Raw genomic sequence first — 20,410 nt, 5'->3', positions numbered from 1 at the left:
ACCACGCCCACTTCCTGTTTCGAGCTTTTTAAAACATTTTTTAACTATGAAAATATACGGTTTTTCACATATATCAAAGGGAAAAACTCCAAACCGGAAGTGGGCATGGTCACATGTTAAAGCCGACGCCCTAATTATCCCACCAAAGTTTGGTTGAAAATGGATGAAATCTTGATGAAATATAATGTTTATAATCCTGCTAGTCCTTTTGTGGATTTTCCTGGTCCTTAAGTGGATTTGCTCGTCCTTTAGTGGATTTTTCTGGTCCTTTAGTAGATATGTATTTAAACACATATATCAGTTTAAAAAACTCGAAATACTGTCAAACTCAGGCGGGGTAACTAGGGCGTGGTCCTAAACACGTGACCTTTTCCACTTCCGGTTTCGAGTTTTTAAGACTGATATATGTGTCTAAATACATATCCACTAAAGGACCAGAAAAATCCACTGAAGAACCAGCAAATCCACCAAAGGCCCAGTCAATTCCACAAAAGAACCACCTGAATTATACAGATTATATCTCATCAAGATTTTATCCATTTCCAACCAAAGTTGGGTGGAATAATTAGGGCGTGGTCCTAAACATTTGACAACGCCCACTTCCGGTTTCGTGTTATACACACTGAGATATGTAAAAAATCGCATATTTTTATAGTTAAAACCGTTTTCAGAAAAATTTCTTAGAATACAAAATGTTTAAAATAACATAACAAAACACATAAAAAAAAATTAACAAAAATATATTGAATTCTTAATATTTTAAAAAAATTCCACTGAAGGACCATCAAATCCACTAAAAGACCACTAAATCCACTAATAGACCAGTAAAATCCACAAAGGGACCATCTGAAATATTGCTAAAATTTACCAACTTCAATCTTAGGTGTGATCCCTTTGTAGATACCTTGATCAAAAAGTCGGAAGAATATTTCAACGTCAATCAAATTCCGCGAAACTTTAGCACGGTAATTAGGGCGTGGCCCTTAACATGTGACCACGCCCACTTCCGGTTTCGAGTTTTTTCACTGAGATACCTAAAAATGGCTTTTTTTCATACTTAAAAACGTTTTCTCAAAAATTTCTTAGAATATAAAATGTTGCAAATCACATCAGAAAATACATATAAAAATTTCAGGGAAATATATTTAATTTGAAAAAATCCACTAAAACATGAATCCACTAAAGGACCACCAAATCCACCAAAGGACCAGTGAAATCCACAAAAGGACTACCTGTATTCTACAGATTCTATTTCATATAGATTTCATCCATTTTCAACCAAAGTTGGGTGGGATAATTAGGGCGTGGTCCTTAACATGTGACCACGCCCACTTCCTGTTTCGAGTTTTTCCCACTGAGATATCTAAAAAATGGCTTTTTTTCATACTTAAAAACGTTTTCTCAAAAATTTCCTAGAATATAAAATGTTGCAAATCACATCAGAAAATACATATAAAAATTTCACAGAAATATATTTAATTTTAAAAAATCCACCAGGAGACCAGAATCCACAAAAGGACAAGTCAAATGCACAAAAGGACAACCTTTAATAAATAGAATATATTTCATCCAGATTTCATCTATTTTCAACGAAACTTGGGTGGGGTAATAAGGGTGTGATCCTTAACATGTGACTACGCCCACTTTTGGTTTCGAGTTTTTGGAGAGATAACTTAAAAACGGCATATTTTCATAGTTAAAAACGTTTTCTGAAAAATTTCTGAGAATATAAAATGTTGCAAATCACATCGCAAAATACATATAAAAATTTTACGGAAAGATATTGAGTTTAAAAAAAAATCCACTGAAGGACCAGAATCCACAGAAAGACCACCAAATCCACACAAGGACCAGTGAAATCCACGAATGGACCACCTGTATTATACAGTTTATATTTCATCAAAATTTCATCCATTTTCAACCAAAGTTTGGTGGAATAATGAGGGCATGGTCCTTGACATTTGAACATGCCCACTACCGGTTTCGAGTTTTAGACACTGGGATATGTAAAAAATTCGTGTTTAAAGGGTTGAAAAATATTTTCAAAAAAAATTCTTAGAATATAAAATGTTTAAAATCACATCAGAAAACACATACAAAAATTTCACAGAAATATATTTATTTCTTAATATCTTGAAAAATTCCACTAAAGGACCACATTTACATATTTACAACAATATCAAAGTTTAAAATCTAATCTTGGGGTTGTTGTCATGATGGATAAGCTATTTTTGATGTCCTGTGTCAAATGAGAAAGAATGAAAATTTTGAGACAGGATAGCAATAAATTAACATAAATATCAAATATTTTTCTTTTGATGATGACCCAGAACTTTTAGCTGCACTTGCACCTTAAATTTGAATATCTTACCTTCAGCGAAGGCTCAAGGCTTCTTGGCTTTTTACTTGCATGCTTCTTTATCTGTTAATCTAGAAAAATTGTGAGTCTAGTGAGTGAAATGGAATAAGCAGTTAAACAGAATATCAGCTTATTCCTATATATCTCCATTGTAAAAACAGAACTTACCTTTGTTTTGTGTGTCCTCTTAGTCCCTTTATGAGGGGACTCTGCCCTTGGTCGCTGGCCTGAGGGTATCTCCTCATCACTGTTAACTGGGGACTTTGCCCTTGGTCGCTGGCTTGAGGGTATCTCCTCATCACTGTTAACTGGAGACTCTGCCCTTGGTCGCTGGCTTGAGGGTATCTTCTCGTCAATTTCATCATTGCGGGCCTTTTGTGTTCTGTCCCCCTCAATCTTTTCGAACACAAAAGTTCCCTCGCTATCAGTATCACTATCATCCTCATCTTTGCTAGAATACACCTCTTTTTCCATTTTTTCTTTCTAAAGTTAAAGGGTTTTATATTTCATATTGTTCTCCACCATGCAAGTGAGCTAACATTTCATTCTCTTCCTACCTTGTCCAGGGGCAGGTCTAATCCTTTTTTGTCCATCTGTAGGGGATAAATCATAAAAAATATTTAATAAGAGCCTGATTATTGGTGGAAGGCTCTAACAGAGAATGAGCATGCCCCTGGTGGGTGACCATGCCCTAAGTGCCCCATCCAAGTTTTGTTGAAATCCGTTGAAACTGCCCTGAGAAATTGCAGTCTGCAGTTGTCACTAAATACATGATCCACCAAAGGACCACTAAAATCCACCAAAGGACCACAAAAATCCACTAAACGGCCTTGTGTCGTTAAGATTTTATCCGTTTTCAATCAAAGTTAGGTGGGGTCATTAGGGTGCAGTCCTAAACAAGTGACCACACCCACTTCCAGTTTCAAGTCTTTTATACTTATATATGTTGTTAAATACATAATCCACTAAAGGCCCACTAAAATCCACTAAAAGACCACAAAAATCCACAAACGGACCAGACTAAATCCACTGAAGGACCACCGACCGGAAGTGGGCGTGGCAAAAAATCGATGACCACGCCCACATCCCCCCCCCGGAATATGGGTGGAGTTGGTAAAATCCCCCCTGAGATACACCCTTCCAAAGTTTTAAAAAAATAAAAAAAAATACTTAATTAGCTTCTAACTGGACGTGGGCGTAACCCGTGGGGGGTGACCACGCCCTACATCCCCCACCTAAGTTTGGTTGAAATCCTTACTAAGCGCTCTGAGATATCACTGTCCGACGTAAACGCCCCATTAATAATAGAAATCCACTCAAGGACCAGGGAAGGAGGTCCAGGCTTGTTAATGAGATCAGTGGGTGATGATTTGATTGACAACTATTTTGTAATATTTCACTTTCACAATTTCGCCAACAATATTGCAAATATTAAACAAATTGCACGTTAAATTTAAATAAAAACATTATCATACACACCTTAAGAGGTCTATCCTTCGATATGAATGACTTTAAGGCCCACACAAGCAATTAAAACGACAAATTTGCGACAATTTCTTGAGAACAATACAATGCAACCTTCTTCCTCGAAACGAACTTTCACTATTGTCTAAATATTGCATACACCAGCATGACATTTTCCACTTAGAAACAAAAATCCTTAATATTAAAAAATGAAATTTTGGACATTTTGACCAATAACTCAAGTTCTAGACACTCCCATGCAATGAAATTCATATCGTTAGATTCGTCTTGGTGAGAGGAATCTTTTGATAGCTCTTACAAAGCTTTACATAGCATATTTCTCTTTTAACAATTGAAATTCTGAGTGTTATTTAATTATCTCAAAATGACCTATTTTGGAAACATTTTCTTTAATATCTCTAGTTCTATACATGCACCTGCAATGACAGTGCTATCATTAGATTTGTCTAAGAGAGATGAATCTTTTGATACCTCATACATAGCTGTACAATGCATATTTCGTTTTTAAAAATTTTGAATTTGAGTGGTATTGGATAATTAGTTATAGTATACACATTTCCACTAATATCTCCAGTTGTATTCACTCCCTTGCAATGAAAGTGGTATCATTAGATTGATCTTGGTGAGAGGAATCTTTTGATAGCTTTTACATAGCTGTACATAGCATATTTCTCTTTTAACAATTGAAATTCTGAGTGTTATTTAATTATCTCAAAATGACCTATTTTGGAGACATTTTCCCTAATATCTCTAGTTCTATACATGCACCTGCAATGACAGTGCTATCATTAGATTTGTCTAAGTGAGATGAATCTTTTGATACCTCATACATAGCTGTACAATGCATATTTCGTTTTTAAAAATTTTGAATTTGAGTGGTTTGGATAATTAGTTATAGTATACACATTTCCACTAATATCTCCAGTTGTATTCACTCCCTTGCAATGAAAGTGGTATCATTAGATTCATCTTGGTGAGAGGAATCTTTTGATAGCTTTTACATAGCTGTACATAGCATATTTCTCTTTTAACAATTGAAATTCTGAGTGTTATTTAATTATCTCAAAATGACCTATTTTGGAGACATTTTCCCTAGTATCTCTAGTTCTATACATGCACCTGCAATGACAGTGCTATCATTAGATTTGTCTAAGTGAGATGAATCTTTTGATACCTCATACATAGCTGTACAATGCATATTTCGTTTTTAAAAATTTTGAATTTGAGTGGTTTGGATAATTAGTTATAGTATACACATTTCCACTAATATCTCCAGTTGTATTCACTCCCTTGCAATGAAAGTGGTATCATTAGATTCATCTTGGTGAGAGGAATCTTTTGATAGCTTTTACATAGCTGTACATAGCATATTTCTCTTTTAACAATTGAAATTCTGAGTGTTATTTAATTATCTCAAAATGACCTTTTTTGGAGACATTTTCCCTAATATCTCTAGTTGGATTCCTCTCTGTGAGACCAATCTTTTGATAGCCCATACATAGCTGTACAATGCATATTTTTTAAAAAAATTTCACAGAAACATATTTAATTTTAAAAAATCCACTAGGAGACCAGAATCCGCAGAAGGACCACCAAATCCACAAAAGGACGAGTCAAATGCACCAAAGGACAACCTGTATTAAATAGAATATATTTCATCCAGATTTCATCCATTTCTAACCAAAGTTGGGTGGGATAATTAGGGCGTGGTCCTTAACATGTGACCACGCCCACTTCCTGTTTCGAGCTTTTTAAAACATTTTTTAACTATGAAAATATACGGTTTTTCACATATATCAGAGGGAAAAACTCCAAACCGGAAGTGGGCATGGTCACATGTTAAGGGATACGCCCTAATTATCCCACCGAAGTTTGGTTGAAAATGGATGAAATCTTGATGAAATATAATGTTTATAATCCTGCTAGTCCTTTTGTGGATTTTCCTGGTCCTTAAGTGGATTTGCTCGTCCTTTAGTGGATTTTCCTGGTCCTTTAGTGGATATGTATTTAAACACATATCTCAGTCTAAAAAACTCGAAATACTATCAAACTCGGGCGGGTACCTAGGGCGTGGTCCTAAACACGTGACCACTTCCACTTCCGGTTTCGAGTTTTTAAGACTGATATATGTGTCTAAATACATATCCACTAAAGGACCAGAAAAATCCACTAAAGGACCAGCAAATCCACCAAAGGACCAGTCAAATGCACAAAAGGACAACCTGAATTATACAGATTATATCTCATCAAGATTTTATCCATTTCCAACCAAAGTTGGGTGGAATAATTAGGGCGTGGTCCTTAACATTTGACAACGCCCACTTCTGGTTTCGTGTTATACACACTGAGATATGTAAAAAATCGCATATTTTATAGTTAAAACCGTTTTCAGAAAAATTTCTTAGAATACAAAATGTTTAAAATAACATCACAAAACACATAAAAAAAAATTAACAAAAATATATTGAATTCTTAATATTTTGAAAAAATTCCACTGAAGGACCATCAAATCCACTAAAAGACCACTAAATCCACTAATAGACCAGTAAAATCCACAAAGGGACCATCTGAATTATTGCTAAAATTTTACCCAACTTCAATCTCAGGTGTGATCTCTTGTAGACCTTGATCAAAAAGTCCGAAGAATATTTCAACGTCAATGAAATTCCGCGAAACTTTAGCAGGGTAATTAGGGCGTGGCCCTTAACATTTGACCACGCCCACTTCCGGTTTCGAGTTTTTCCCACTGAGATACCTAAAAAATGGCTTTTTTTCATACTTAAAAACGTTTTCTCAAAAATTTCTTAGAATATAAATGTTGCAAATCACATCAGAAAATACATATAAAAATTTCACGGAAATATATTTAATTTGAAAAAATCCACTAAAACATGAATCCACTCAAGGACCACCAAATCCACCGAAGGACCAGTGAAATCCACAAAAGGACTACCTGTATTATACAGATTATTTCATCCAGATTTTATCCATTTTCAACCAAAGTTGGGTGGGATGATTAGGGCGTGGTCCTTAACATGTGACCACGCCCACTTCCTGTTTCGAGCTTTTTAAAACATTTTTTAACTATGAAAATATACGGTTTTTCACATATATCAGAGGGAAAAACTCCAAACCGGAAGTGGGCATGGTCACATGTTAAGGGATACGCCCTAATTATCCCACCGAAGTTTGGTTGAAAATGGATGAAATCTTGATGAAATATAATGTTTATAATCCTGCTAGTCCTTTTGTGGATTTTCCTGGTCCTTAAGTGGATTTGCTCGTCCTTTAGTGGATTTTCCTGGTCCTTTAGTGGATATGTATTTAAACACATATCTCAGTCTAAAAAACTCGAAATACTATCAAACTCGGGCGGGGTACCTAGGGCGTGGTCCTAAACACGTGACCACTTCCACTTCCGGTTTCGAGTTTTTAAGACTGATATATGTGTCTAAATACATATCCACTAAAGGACCAGAAAAATCCACTAAAGGACCAGCAAATCCACCAAAGGACCAGTCAAATGCACAAAAGGACAACCTGAATTATACAGATTATATCTCATCAAGATTTTATCCATTTCCAACCAAAGTTGGGTGGAATAATTAGGGCGTGGTCCTAACATTTGACAACCCACTTCCGGTTTCGTGTTATACACACTGAGATATGTAAAAAATCGCATATTTTCATAGTTAAAACCGTTTTCAGAAAAATTTCTTAGAATACAAAATGTTTAAAATAACATCACAAAACACATAAAAAAAAATTAACAAAATATATTGAATTCTTAATATTTTGAAAAAATTCCACTGAAGGACCATCAAATCCACTAAAAGACCACTAAATCCACTAATAGACCAGTAAAATCCACAAAGGGACCATCTGAATTATTGCTAAAATTTTACCCAACTTCAATCTCAGGTGTGATCTCTATGTAGAGACCTTGATCAAAAAGTCCGAAGAATATTTCAACGTCAATGAAATTCCGCGAAACTTTAGCAGGGTAATTAGGGCGTGGCCCTTAACATTTGACCACGCCCACTTCCGGTTTCGAGTTTTTCCCACTGAGATACCTAAAAAATGGCTTTTTTTCATACTTAAAAACGTTTTCTCAAAAATTTCTTAGAATATAAAATGTTGCAAATCACATCAGAAAATACATATAAAAATTTCACGGAAATATATTTAATTTGAAAAAATCCACTAAAACATGAATCCACTCAAGGACCACCAAATCCACCGAAGGACCAGTGAAATCCACAAAAGGACTACCTGTATTATACAGATTATATTTCATCCAGATTTATCCATTTTCAACCAAAGTTGGGTGGGATAATTAGGGCGTGGTCCTTAACATGTGACCACGCCCACTTCCTGTTTCGAGCTTTTTAAAACATTTTTTAACTATGAAAATATACGGTTTTTCACATATATCAGAGGGAAAAACTCCAAACCGGAAGTGGGCATGGTCACATGTTAAGGGATACGCCCTAATTATCCCACCGAAGTTTGGTTGAAAATGGATGAAATCTTGATGAAATATAATGTTTATAATCCTGCTAGTCCTTTTGTGGATTTTCCTGGTCCTTAAGTGGATTTGCTCGTCCTTTAGTGGATTTTCCTGGTCCTTTAGTGGATATGTATTTAAACACATATCTCAGTCTAAAAAACTCGAAATACTATCAAACTCGGGCGGGGTACCTAGGGCGTGGTCCTAAACACGTGACCACTTCCACTTCCGGTTTCGAGTTTTTAAGACTGATATATGTGTCTAAATACATATCCACTAAAGGACCAGAAAAATCCACTAAAGGACCAGCAAATCCACCAAAGGACCAGTCAAATGCACAAAAGGACAACCTGAATTATACAGATTATATCTCATCAAGATTTTATCCATTTCCAACCAAAGTTGGGTGGAATAATTAGGGCGTGGTCCTAAACATTTGACAACGCCCACTTCCGGTTTCGTGTTATACACACTGAGATATGTAAAAAATCGCATATTTTCATAGTTAAAACCGTTTTCAGAAAAATTTCTTAGAATACAAAATGTTTAAAATAACATCACAAAACACAAAAAAAAATTAACAAAAATATATTGAATTCTTAATATTTTGAAAAAATTCCACTGAAGGACCATCAAATCCACTAAAAGACCACTAAATCCACTAATAGACCAGTAAAATCCACAAAGGGACCATCTGAATTATTGCTAAAATTTTACCCAACTTCAATCTCAGGTGTGATCTCTTGTAGAGACCTTGATCAAAAAGTCCGAAGAATATTTCAACGTCAATGAAATTCCGCGAAACTTTAGCAGGGTAATTAGGGCGTGGCCCTTAACATTTGACCACGCCCACTTCCGGTTTCGAGTTTTTCCCACTGAGATACCTAAAAAATGGCTTTTTTTCATACTTAAAAACGTTTTCTCAAAAATTTCTTAGAATATAAAATGTTGCAAATCACATCAGAAAATACATATAAAAATTTCACGGAAATATATTTAATTTGAAAAAATCCACTAAAACATGAATCCACTCAAGGACCACCAAATCCACCGAAGGACCAGTGAAATCCACAAAAGGACTACCTGTATTATACAGATTATATTTCATCCAGATTTATCCATTTTCAACCAAAGTTGGGTGGGATGATTAGGGCGTGGTCCTTAACATGTGACCACGCCCACTTCCTGTTTCGAGCTTTTTAAAACATTTTTTAACTATGAAAATATACGGTTTTTCACATATATCAGAGGGAAAAACTCCAAACCGGAAGTGGGCATGGTCACATGTTAAGGGATACGCCCTAATTATCCCACCGAAGTTTGGTTGAAAATGGATGAAATCTTGATGAAATATAATGTTTATAATCCTGCTAGTCCTTTTGTGGATTTTCCTGGTCCTTAAGTGGATTTGCTCGTCCTTTAGTGGATTTTCTGGTCCTTTAGTGGATATGTATTTAAACACATATCTCAGTCTAAAAAACTCGAAATACTATCAAACTCGGGCGGGGTACCTAGGGCGTGGTCCTAAACACGTGACCACTTCCACTTCCGGTTTCGAGTTTTTAAGACTGATATATGTGTCTAAATACATATCCACTAAAGGACCAGAAAAATCCACTAAAGGACCAGCAAATCCACCAAAGGACCAGTCAAATGCACAAAAGGACAACCTGAATTATACAGATTATATCTCATCAAGATTTTATCCATTTCCAACCAAAGTTGGGTGGAATAATTAGGGCGTGGTCCTAACATTTGACAACGCCCACTTCCGGTTTCGTGTTATACACACTGAGATATGTAAAAAATCGCATATTTTCATAGTTAAAACCGTTTTCAGAAAAATTTCTTAGAATACAAAATGTTTAAAATAACATCACAAAACACATAAAAAAAATTAACAAAAATATATTGAATTCTTAATATTTTGAAAAAATTCCACTGAAGGACCATCAAATCCACTAAAAGACCACTAAATCCACTAATAGACCAGTAAAATCCACAAAGGGACCATCTGAATTATTGCTAAAATTTTACCCAACTTCAATCTCAGGTGTGATCTCTTTGTAGATACCTTGATCAAAAAGTCCGAAGAATATTTCAACGTCAATGAAATTCCGCGAAACTTTAGCAGGGTAATTAGGGCGTGGCCCTTAACATTTGACCACGCCCACTTCCGGTTTCGAGTTTTTCCCACTGAGATACCTAAAAAATGGCTTTTTTTCATACTTAAAAACGTTTTCTCAAAAATTTCTTAGAATATAAAATGTTGCAAATCACATCAGAAAATACATATAAAAATTTCACGGAAATATATTTAATTTGAAAAAATCCACTAAAACATGAATCCACTCAAGGACCACCAAATCCACCGAAGGACCAGTGAAATCCACAAAAGGACTACCTGTATTATACAGATTATATTTCATCCAGATTTATCCATTTTCAACCAAAGTTGGGTGGGATAATTAGGGCGTGGTCCTTAACATGTGACCACGCCCACTTCCTGTTTCGAGCTTTTTAAAACATTTTTTAACTATGAAAATATACGGTTTTTCACATATATCAGAGGGAAAAACTCCAAACCGGAAGTGGGCATGGTCACATGTTAAGGGATACGCCCTAATTATCCCACCGAAGTTTGGTTGAAAATGGATGAAATCTTGATGAAATATAATGTTTATAATCCTGCTAGTCCTTTTGTGGATTTTCCTGGTCCTTAAGTGGATTTGCTCGTCCTTTAGTGGATTTTCCTGGTCCTTTAGTGGATATGTATTTAAACACATATCTCAGTCTAAAAAACTCGAAATACTATCAAACTCGGGCGGGGTACCTAGGGCGTGGTCCTAAACACGTGACCACTTCCACTTCCGGTTTCGAGTTTTTAAGACTGATATATGTGTCTAAATACATATCCACTAAAGGACCAGAAAAATCCACTAAAGGACCAGCAAATCCACCAAAGGACCAGTCAAATGCACAAAAGGACAACCTGAATTATACAGATTATATCTCATCAAGATTTTATCCATTTCCAACCAAAGTTGGGTGGAATAATTAGGGCGTGGTCCTAAACATTTGACAACGCCCACTTCCGGTTTCGTGTTATACACACTGAGATATGTAAAAAATCGCATATTTTCATAGTTAAAACCGTTTTCAGAAAAATTTCTTAGAATACAAAATGTTTAAAATAACATCACAAAACACATAAAAAAAAATTAACAAAAATATATTGAATTCTTAATATTTTGAAAAAATTCCACTGAAGGACCATCAAATCCACTAAAAGACCACTAAATCCACTAATAGACCAGTAAAATCCACAAAGGGACCATCTGAATTATTGCTAAAATTTTACCCAACTTCAATCTCAGGTGTGATCTCTTGTAGAGACCTTGATCAAAAAGTCCGAAGAATATTTCAACGTCAATGAAATTCCGCGAAACTTTAGCAGGGTAATTAGGGCGTGGCCCTTAACATTTGACCACGCCCACTTCCGGTTTCGAGTTTTTCCCACTGAGATACCTAAAAAATGGCTTTTTTTCATACTTAAAAACGTTTTCTCAAAAATTTCTTAGAATATAAAATGTTGCAAATCACATCAGAAAATACATATAAAAATTTCACGGAAATATATTTAATTTGAAAAAATCCACTAAAACATGAATCCACTCAAGGACCACCAAATCCACCGAAGGACCAGTGAAATCCACAAAAGGACTACCTGTATTATACAGATTATATTTCATCCAGATTTTATCCATTTTCAACCAAAGTTGGGTGGGATGATTAGGGCGTGGTCCTTAACATGTGACCACGCCCACTTCCTGTTTCGAGCTTTTTAAAACATTTTTTAACTATGAAAATATACGGTTTTTCACATATATCAGAGGGAAAAACTCCAAACCGGAAGTGGGCATGGTCACATGTTAAGGGATACGCCCTAATTATCCCACCGAAGTTTGGTTGAAAATGGATGAAATCTTGATGAAATATAATGTTTATAATCCTGCTAGTCCTTTTGTGGATTTTCCTGGTCCTTAAGTGGATTTGCTCGTCCTTTAGTGGATTTTCCTGGTCCTTTAGTGGATATGTATTTAAACACATATCTCAGTCTAAAAAACTCGAAATACTATCAAACTCGGGCGGGGTACCTAGGGCGTGGTCCTAAACACGTGACCACTTCCACTTCCGGTTTCGAGTTTTTAAGACTGATATATGTGTCTAAATACATATCCACTAAAGGACCAGAAAAATCCACTAAAGGACCAGCAAATCCACCAAAGGACCAGTCAAATGCACAAAAGGACAACCTGAATTATACAGATTATATCTCATCAAGATTTTATCCATTTCCAACCAAAGTTGGGTGGAATAATTAGGGCGTGGTCCTTAACATTTGACAACGCCCACTTCCGGTTTCGTGTTATACACACTGAGATATGTAAAAAATCGCATATTTTCATAGTTAAAACCGTTTTCAGAAAAATTTCTTAGAATACAAAATGTTTAAAATAACATCACAAAACACATAAAAAAAAATTAACAAAAATATATTGAATTCTTAATATTTTGAAAAAATTCCACTAAGGACCATCAAATCCACTAAAAGACCACTAAATCCACTAATAGACCAGTAAAATCCACAAAGGGACCATCTGAATTATTGCTAAAATTTTACCAACTTCAATCTCAGGTGTGATCTCTTTGTAGATACCTTGATCAAAAAGTCCGAAGAATATTTCAACGTCAATGAAATTCCGCGAAACTTTAGCAGGGTAATTAGGGCGTGGCCCTTAACATTTGACCACGCCCACTTCCGGTTTCGAGTTTTTCCCACTGAGATACCTAAAAAATGGCTTTTTTTCATACTTAAAAACGTTTTCTCAAAAATTTCTTAGAATATAAAATGTTGCAAATCACATCAGAAAATACATATAAAAATTTCACGGAAATATATTTAATTTGAAAAAATCCACTAAAACATGAATCCACTCAAGGACCACCAAATCCACCGAAGGACCAGTGAAATCCACAAAAGGACTACCTGTATTATACAGATTATATTTCATCCAGATTTCATCTATTTTCAACCAAAGTTGGGTGGGATAATTAGGGCGTGGTCCTTAACATGTGACCACGCCCACTTCCTGTTTCGAGCTTTTTAAAACATTTTTTAACTATGAAAATATACGGTTTTTCACATATATCAGAGGGAAAAACTCCAAACCGGAAGTGGGCATGGTCACATGTTAAGGGATACGCCCTAATTATCCCACCGAAGTTTGGTTGAAAATGGATGAATTCTTGATGAAATATAATGTTTATAATCCTGCTAGTCCTTTTGTGGATTTTCCTGGTCCTTAAGTGGATTTGCTCGTCCTTTAGTGGATTTTCCTGGTCCTTTAGTGGATATGTATTTAAACACATATATCAGTTTAAAAAACTCGAAATACTGTCAAACTCGGGCGGGGTAACTAGGGCGTGGTCCTAAACACGTGACCACTTCCACTTCCGGTTTCGAGTTTTTAAGACTGATATATGTGTCTAAATACATATCCACTAAAGGACCAGAAAAATCCACTAAAGGCCCAGCAAATGCACAAAAGGACCAGTAAAATCCACAAAAGGACCAGCTGTATTATAGAAATTATATTTCATCAAAATTTCAACCATTTTCAACTAAAGATAGGTGGGATAATTAGGGCGTGGTCCTTTACAAGTGACCACGCCCACTTCAAGTTTCGTGTTATACACACTGATATATGTGAAAAACCGCATATTTCCAAAGTTAAAAACGTTTTCAAAAAAATTTCTCGAAATATAAAATGTTCCAAATCACATCAGAAAATACATATAAAAATTTCACGGAAATATATTAAATCGGTATATTTTACACAAGTTCAATTTCATGTGTGATGTAATGGTAAATACCTTAATAAAAAAGTCTGGAAAAAATTTGATTTCAACGAAATACCGTCAAACTCGGGGGGAATCGTCAGGGCGTGGCCATAAACACGTGACTACGCCCACTTCCGATTTAAATACATAATCCACTCAAGGACCAGAAAAATCCACAAAAGGACCGCCAAAATCCACTAAACAGCCATGTGTCGTTAAGATTTTATCCGTTGTCAACCAAAGTTGGGTGGGGTAATTATGGCGTAGTCCTGAACACGTGAACACGCCTATATCCGGTTTCGAGTCTTTTATACTGATATATGTTGCTAAATACATAATCCACTCAAGACCATCAAAATATACTAAACGGCCATGTGTTGTTAAGATTTTATCCGTTTTCAACCAAAGTTGGGTGGGGTAATCAGGGCGTGGTCCTGAACACGCGAACACACCCACCTTCGATTTAAATACATAATCCACTTAAGGACCAGAAAAATCCACAAAGGGACCACCAAAATCCACTAAACGGCAATGTGTCGTTAAGATTTTATCCGTTTTCAACCAAAGTTGGGTGGGGTGATTAGGGCGTGCTCCTGAACACACGAACACACCCACTTTCGATTTATATACATAATCCACTCAAGGACCAGAAAAATCCACAAAAGGACCACCTAAATCCACTAAAGGCCAACCAAACTCCACTAAAGGACCAGCGGTCCACTAAAGGACCAAACTCAATCCACTCAAGGACCAGTGACCGGAAGTGGGCGTGGTCAAAAATCGGGGGCAACGCCCACATTCCCCCCCGGAATATGGGTGGTCCTGGTAAAAACCCCCCTGAGATACACCTTTCCAAAGTTTTTAAAAAATTAAAAAAAATACTTAATTTGCTTCTAACCGGAAGTGGGCGTGGCCCATGGTAGGTGACCACGCCCAACATACCCCACCCAAGTTTTGTCGAAATCCGTCGAAACCCCTCTGAGATACACTTGTCCGCACTTTTTGGCGACGCCCACCCTAATACTAATCTATAGTAAAATCTTATAGTAGATAGAAAAAATAAAAAAAATACTTTGAATCCTTGAAACCGAAAATGGCCTTGGTCATAGGTGGATTACCACACCCTTAGTACTCCTTCCAAGTTTCGTCGAAATCCGTCGAAAGCCCTGGCGGACAACTCTGTCCGCGGAAATTGCCCCGCCCTGTTCAAATTTAATATAGGAAAAGCAAGAAAATAGAATAAAAAAATAAAATAAAATACTTCTTTTTTATCCAAACCGGAAGTGGGCGTGGCACATTTTGGGTGACCACGCCTCTTGACCACACCCAAGTTTCATTGAACCCGTCGAACGCTAAGCGGGTGGCTTCGTTCGAACCCTGGCACGCCCTTAAAAAATTACCTGAAAAGTTCCCCGATTCAACCTCAAATAACTGATGCTTGCCGAAGGGCCACGCCCGAAAACACCATGCGGCAGCAATCCTTAATCATCGTGACCACGCCCATACCTTGACCACGCCCAAAAAGTTCGACCACACCCTTGCGGAAGCCGACAAACCACTGCACCGAAGGACATTGGCGCCTTATGTGGATCCACCAAAGGACCGGTCCTTTGGTGGATTATCCACCAAAAGACCACCTGACTCCTGCCCTAACCCTAACCCTAACCCTAACCCTAACCCTAACCCTAACCCTAACCCTAACCCTAACCCTAACCTAACCCTAACCCTAACCCTAACCCTAACCCTAACCCTAACCCTAACCCTAACCCTAACCCTAACCCTAACCCTAACCCTAACCCTAACCCTAACCCTAACCCTAACCTAACCCAACCCTAACCCTAACCCTAACCCTAACCCTAACCCTAACCAACCCCTAACCCTAACCCTAACCCTAACCCTAACCTAACCCTAACCCTAACCCTAACCCTAACCCTAACCCTAACCCTAACCCTAACCCTAACCTAACTAAACCCTAACCCTAACTAACCCTAACCCTAACCCTAACCCTAACCCTAACCCTAACCCTAACCCTAACCCTAACCCTAACCCTAACCCTAACCCTAACCCTAACCTAACCCTAACTAACCTAACCCTAACCCTAACCCTAACCCTAACCCTAACCCTAACCTAACCCTAACCCTAACCTAACCTAACCCTAACCCTAACCCTAACCCTACCCTAACCCTAACCCTAACCCTAACCTAACCCTAACCCTAACCCTAACCTAACCCTAACCCTAACCCTAACCCTAACCCTAACCCTAACCCTAACCCTAACCCTAGGGTTATACCAAAAATGTAAAAAGTTCTCGAACAAATCTAAAAAAATTTTTATAATCAATAAAAAACTCTGATTATCCCTAAATATCCCTTTATAACCCTAAGAAACCCTTTCAAACCCTCAAAATTTAAGAAATCAAATTTATCTATCCCTAACCCTAACCCTTACCCTAAACGAAATCCAAAATTTTAAATCCCTAAAAAAAATCTAAAAAAATTTTTAAAATAAAAAGAATATTATATTTATCCTAAAACTACCCTTCATGTCCCTAGAAAACTTTTTAAACGTCTGAAATCGTAATTCAATTTTTAGCTTTTACTAACCCTAACCCTAACCCATACCCTAAAAAAATCCAAAATTTTAATTTGCTCGAACAAATCTGAAAAAATGTTTAAAATTAAGAAAATATTTTTTGGAGCCAAAAACAACCCTTCATGTCCCTAGAAATCTTTTTAAACTCCCAAAAATTGAAAAAGAAAAAAAACCAACCCTATGGCAAACCCTTGACCCCATGGCAAACCCCAACCCTAAGGCTGACCGTTTTTCGCCTCTGAGACCCGTAATTTTCTCTCCTCCTCTCTTCTCTCCTTTTTCCTCCCCTCCTCCCCCCTCTCCCTTCCTCTCCCCCTCTTCCCTCCCCTCTTCCCCTCCCCCTTCCCTTCCCCCCTTTTTTTTCTTTTTTTTTCCTGTTTTCTCCCCTGTTTTTTTCTCCCTTTTCTTTTCTCCCCTTTTTTTTCTCCCCTTTTTCTTCCCCTTTTTTTCTCCCCCTTTTTTTCTCCCCTTTTTTCCTCCCCTTCTTTCTCTCCCTTTTCCTCCTCCCTTTCCCTTCCCTTTCTTTTCCCTCCCTTTTTCCTTTCCTTCTCTCCTCTTTCTCCTTTTCCTTCTCCCCTTCCCTTCCTCCTCCCTTCCTCTCCTTTTCTCTCCCCTCTTTTCTCTCTCCCCTTCCCCCTCTTCCCTTCTCTCTCTTCTTCCCCTTTCCTTTCCTTTTTTCCCTTCCCTCTTCTTTTCTTTTCTTCTCCCTCCCTTTTCCCCCTTTTCTCTTCTTTCCTTTCTCTTCCTCTCCTCTTTTCTTCCTTCCCTCTTCTCTCCTTTCCCTTCCTCTCCTCTTTTCTTCCTTCCCTCATCTCTCCTTTCCCTCCCCCTCCCCTTTCCCCCCTCCCTCCTTTTCCTTTCCCTCCCTTTCCCCTTTTTCCCTTCCCTTCTTTCCCCCTCTCTCTTTCTCTTCTCCCCCTTTCCCTCTTCTTTTCCCTCCCCCTTCCTCTTCCTTTCCTTTTCCTCTTTCCTCCTCTCCTTTTCCCCTCTCTTTCTCCTCTTTCTCTCTTCCTTTCCTTTCCCTTCTCCTTTTTTCCCCTTCTCTCTCCTCTTCTTCTCCCTTCCCCTCCTTTTTCCTCCTTCTCCTCTCTTTTTCTCCTCCCTCTCCCTCCTCTTTCTCTCCCTCCTTTTCTTCTCTCTCCCCCCCCTTCTATCCTCTTTCTCTTTCCTTTCCCTTTCCCCCTTTCTTCCCTTCTCCCCCCCTTTTTTTCTCTTTCTTCTTTTTTTTCTCTCCTCCCCTTCTTTCCTTCCCCCCTTTTCTTTCTCTTCTTTTTTTCTTTCCCCTTTTTTTTTCTTCCCCCTTTTTTTTTCCTCTCCTCCCCCCATTTTTTTCCTTTCTCCCTTTTCTCCCCCTTTTCTCTCTCCTCTCCCCCTTCCCTATTTTTTTCTTTCTCCCTCTCCCTTTTTCCCTCTTTTTTCCCTTTTTTTTCTTCCTCCCTTTTCCTCTTTTTTCCCCCTCTCTTTCTTTTCCCTTTGCCTTTCTCTCCCCCCTTTCCCCCCCCTTTTTTTTCTCCCTCTTTTTTCTCTCCCTTTCTTTCTTCTTTTCTTTCCCCCCCCCTTTTTTTTTCTCCTCTTTTCTCCCCCTCTCTTTTATTTCTTCCTTCCTCTTCTTCCTCTCTTTTTTCCTTCCTCTTCTCTTTTTTCTCCCCTTTTCTTTTCCCCTCTCTTCTCTTCCCCTCTCTCTCTCTCCTTTTTTTCTTCCCCTCTTTCCTCCCCCCCTTTTTCTTTCCTTTTTTCCCTCCCCTTCTTTTTTCTCTCTTCTCTTTCCCTCTCTTTCTTTCCCTTTTTTTCCTCCTCTCTTCTCTCCCTTTTTTTCCTCCCCCTCTTTCCCCCTCTTTTTCTCTGCTTTTTTTCCCCCTTCTTCTCCCCCTTTTTTTCTTTTCCTTTCCTTTTCCTCCTCCTCCTTCCCCCCTTTTTCCCCCTTTTTTTTCTCCCCTTCCCCCCTCTTCCCTTTTCTCTCCTCTTCCCCTTTCCTTTCCTTTTTCCCCTTCCCTCTTCCCCTTCCTTCCCTTCCTCCCCCCCTTCCCTCTTCTTTCTTTTTCCCCTTCCCTCCTCTTCCCTTTCTTTCCCCTTCCCTTTTTCCTCTTCCCTCTTCTCCCCTTTCCCTCTCCTTCTCTTTTTCCCCTTCCCTCCTCTTTCCTTTCCCTCCTCTTCCCTTTTCCCCTTTCCCTCCTCTTTCCTTCCCTTTCCCCCCCCTCCTTTTCCCTTTCCCCTCCCTTCCTCTCCTCTTTCTTTCCCCCCCCTTTTCTTTCTCTCCTCCCCTTTCTTCTTCTCCCCTTTTTTTTTCTCCCCCTTTTTTTTCTCTCCCCTTTTTTTTTCTCCTCCCTTTTTTTTCTCCCCCCTTTTTTTTCTTCTCCTCCCCTCTTCTCTTTCCTCCCCTATCTCTTTTTTTCTCCTCCCCCTTTTTTTTTCCTCTTTCTTTTTTTCTTCTCCTCCCCCCTCCTTTTTTCCCCTCCCTCTCCTTTCTTTTTTTCCCCTCCTCCCTTTTCTCCTTCTCCTTTTTTTCCTCCCCCCTTTTTTCTTCCTCCCTTTCTTTTCCCTCTCTCCTCTTTCTCTTCTTTCCACCCCTCCTTTTTTTCCTTCCCTTCTTTCCTCTTCCCCCCCTCTCTTCCCTCTTCTCCCTTTTCTTTTCCTTTCCTTCCTCCTTCCTTCTCCCTTCCTTCTCCTTTCCTCTCCTTCCTTTTTCTTCCCCTCTCCTTCTCCTTCCTCTCCCTTCTCCTTCTTTCTCTCCCCCTCTCCTCCTCTTCCCCTTTCCTCTCCTTCTTTCTTCCCCTCTTCTCCTCCCCCTTTTCCTTTCCTCTTTCTTTTTTCCTCCTCTCCTCTCCTTTTCCCCCCTCTTTTCCCTTCCTCTCTTCTCTCTTTCTCCTCTTCTCTCCTTTTCTTTCTTCCCCCCTTTTCCTTCCTTTTCTCTCTTCCCCTCTGCTTTTCTCCTTCCCTTTCCCTTTCCTTTCCTCCCCTCCCCTTTTTTCTCTCTCTCTTTTTCTTCTCCCTTTTCTTTACCCCCCTTTCTTCTCTCCTCTTTTTTTCTCCCTTTTTCCCCTTTTTTCTTCTTCCCCTTCCCTTTTTTTCTCCCCTCTTTTTCTTCCCCTTTCCCCCCTTTTCTTCTCCTTCTCTCTCTTCTTCCCTTCCCTTTCTTTCCTCTTTCCTCCCTCTTTCCTCTCTCCCCTCCCCCTTTCTCTCACCCTTCTCTCTCCCCCTCTCCCTCCCTTCCCTTCCTTCCCCCTTCTTCCCTCTCCCCTCCTCTCCTCTCCTCATCTTTCTTCCCCTCTTTCTCCTCCTCTTCCTTCTCCTCCTTCTTCTTCCTCTCTTCTCCTTCCCTCCCTCTTCCCTTCTTCCCCTCCCTTTTCTTCCTTCTCTGTCCTTTCTTCCTTCCTCTCCCCTTTCCTTCCTTTCTCAATTTCCCTCCAACATTTCCCCAACCTTTCCCCTCAATTTCACCAATATTTTCGCCCACTTTTTCCAAAACTTTTCACACTTTCTTCCAATATCTTCCAAACCTTTACACCACTATTTGCCCACTATTTCCCCACTATTTCCCCAACTTTTCCCCAACTTTTCCC

At 38.4% G+C, this 20,410-nt stretch overlaps 1 protein-coding gene and 1 pseudogene across 1 annotated transcript; both read right to left on the bottom strand.

The window, feature by feature from the left end:
• Positions 1-2,394: 2,394 nt before the first annotated feature.
• Positions 2,395-3,939, bottom strand: LOC114543286. Its single transcript, XM_028562332.1, has 4 exons — positions 3,839-3,939; positions 2,917-2,952; positions 2,528-2,842; positions 2,395-2,430 (listed from the first exon to the last, which is right to left on the bottom strand). The coding sequence occupies exons 2-4, from the start codon at positions 2,950-2,952 to the stop codon at positions 2,419-2,421; spliced, it is 363 nt and encodes a 120-aa protein (XP_028418133.1). The 5' UTR covers positions 3,839-3,939; the 3' UTR covers positions 2,395-2,418.
• Positions 3,940-17,065: 13,126 nt separating this feature from the next.
• Positions 17,066-20,105, bottom strand: LOC114543279 (annotated as a pseudogene).
• Between the last annotated feature and the right edge of the window lie 305 nt (positions 20,106-20,410).

Source organism: Dendronephthya gigantea, unplaced genomic scaffold (assembly GCF_004324835.1).
Source record: "Dendronephthya gigantea isolate DGI-Jeju-01 unplaced genomic scaffold, DenGig_1.0 000432F, whole genome shotgun sequence".
Classification (NCBI taxonomy): Eukaryota; Metazoa; Cnidaria; class Anthozoa; order Malacalcyonacea; family Nephtheidae; genus Dendronephthya; species Dendronephthya gigantea.
This window is presented reverse-complemented; position numbering and strand designations above follow the sequence as displayed.

Excerpts from the sequence above, each read along its gene's own strand:
- LOC114543286 (XM_028562332.1), bottom strand. The coding sequence starts at position 2,952 with ATGGACAAAAAAGGATTAGACCTGCCCCTGGACAAG. Across the intron at positions 2,843-2,916 it reads TAGACCTGCCCCTGGACAAG|AAAGAAAAAATGGAAAAAGA; the intron begins GTAGGAAGAGAA and ends CTTTAACTTTAG.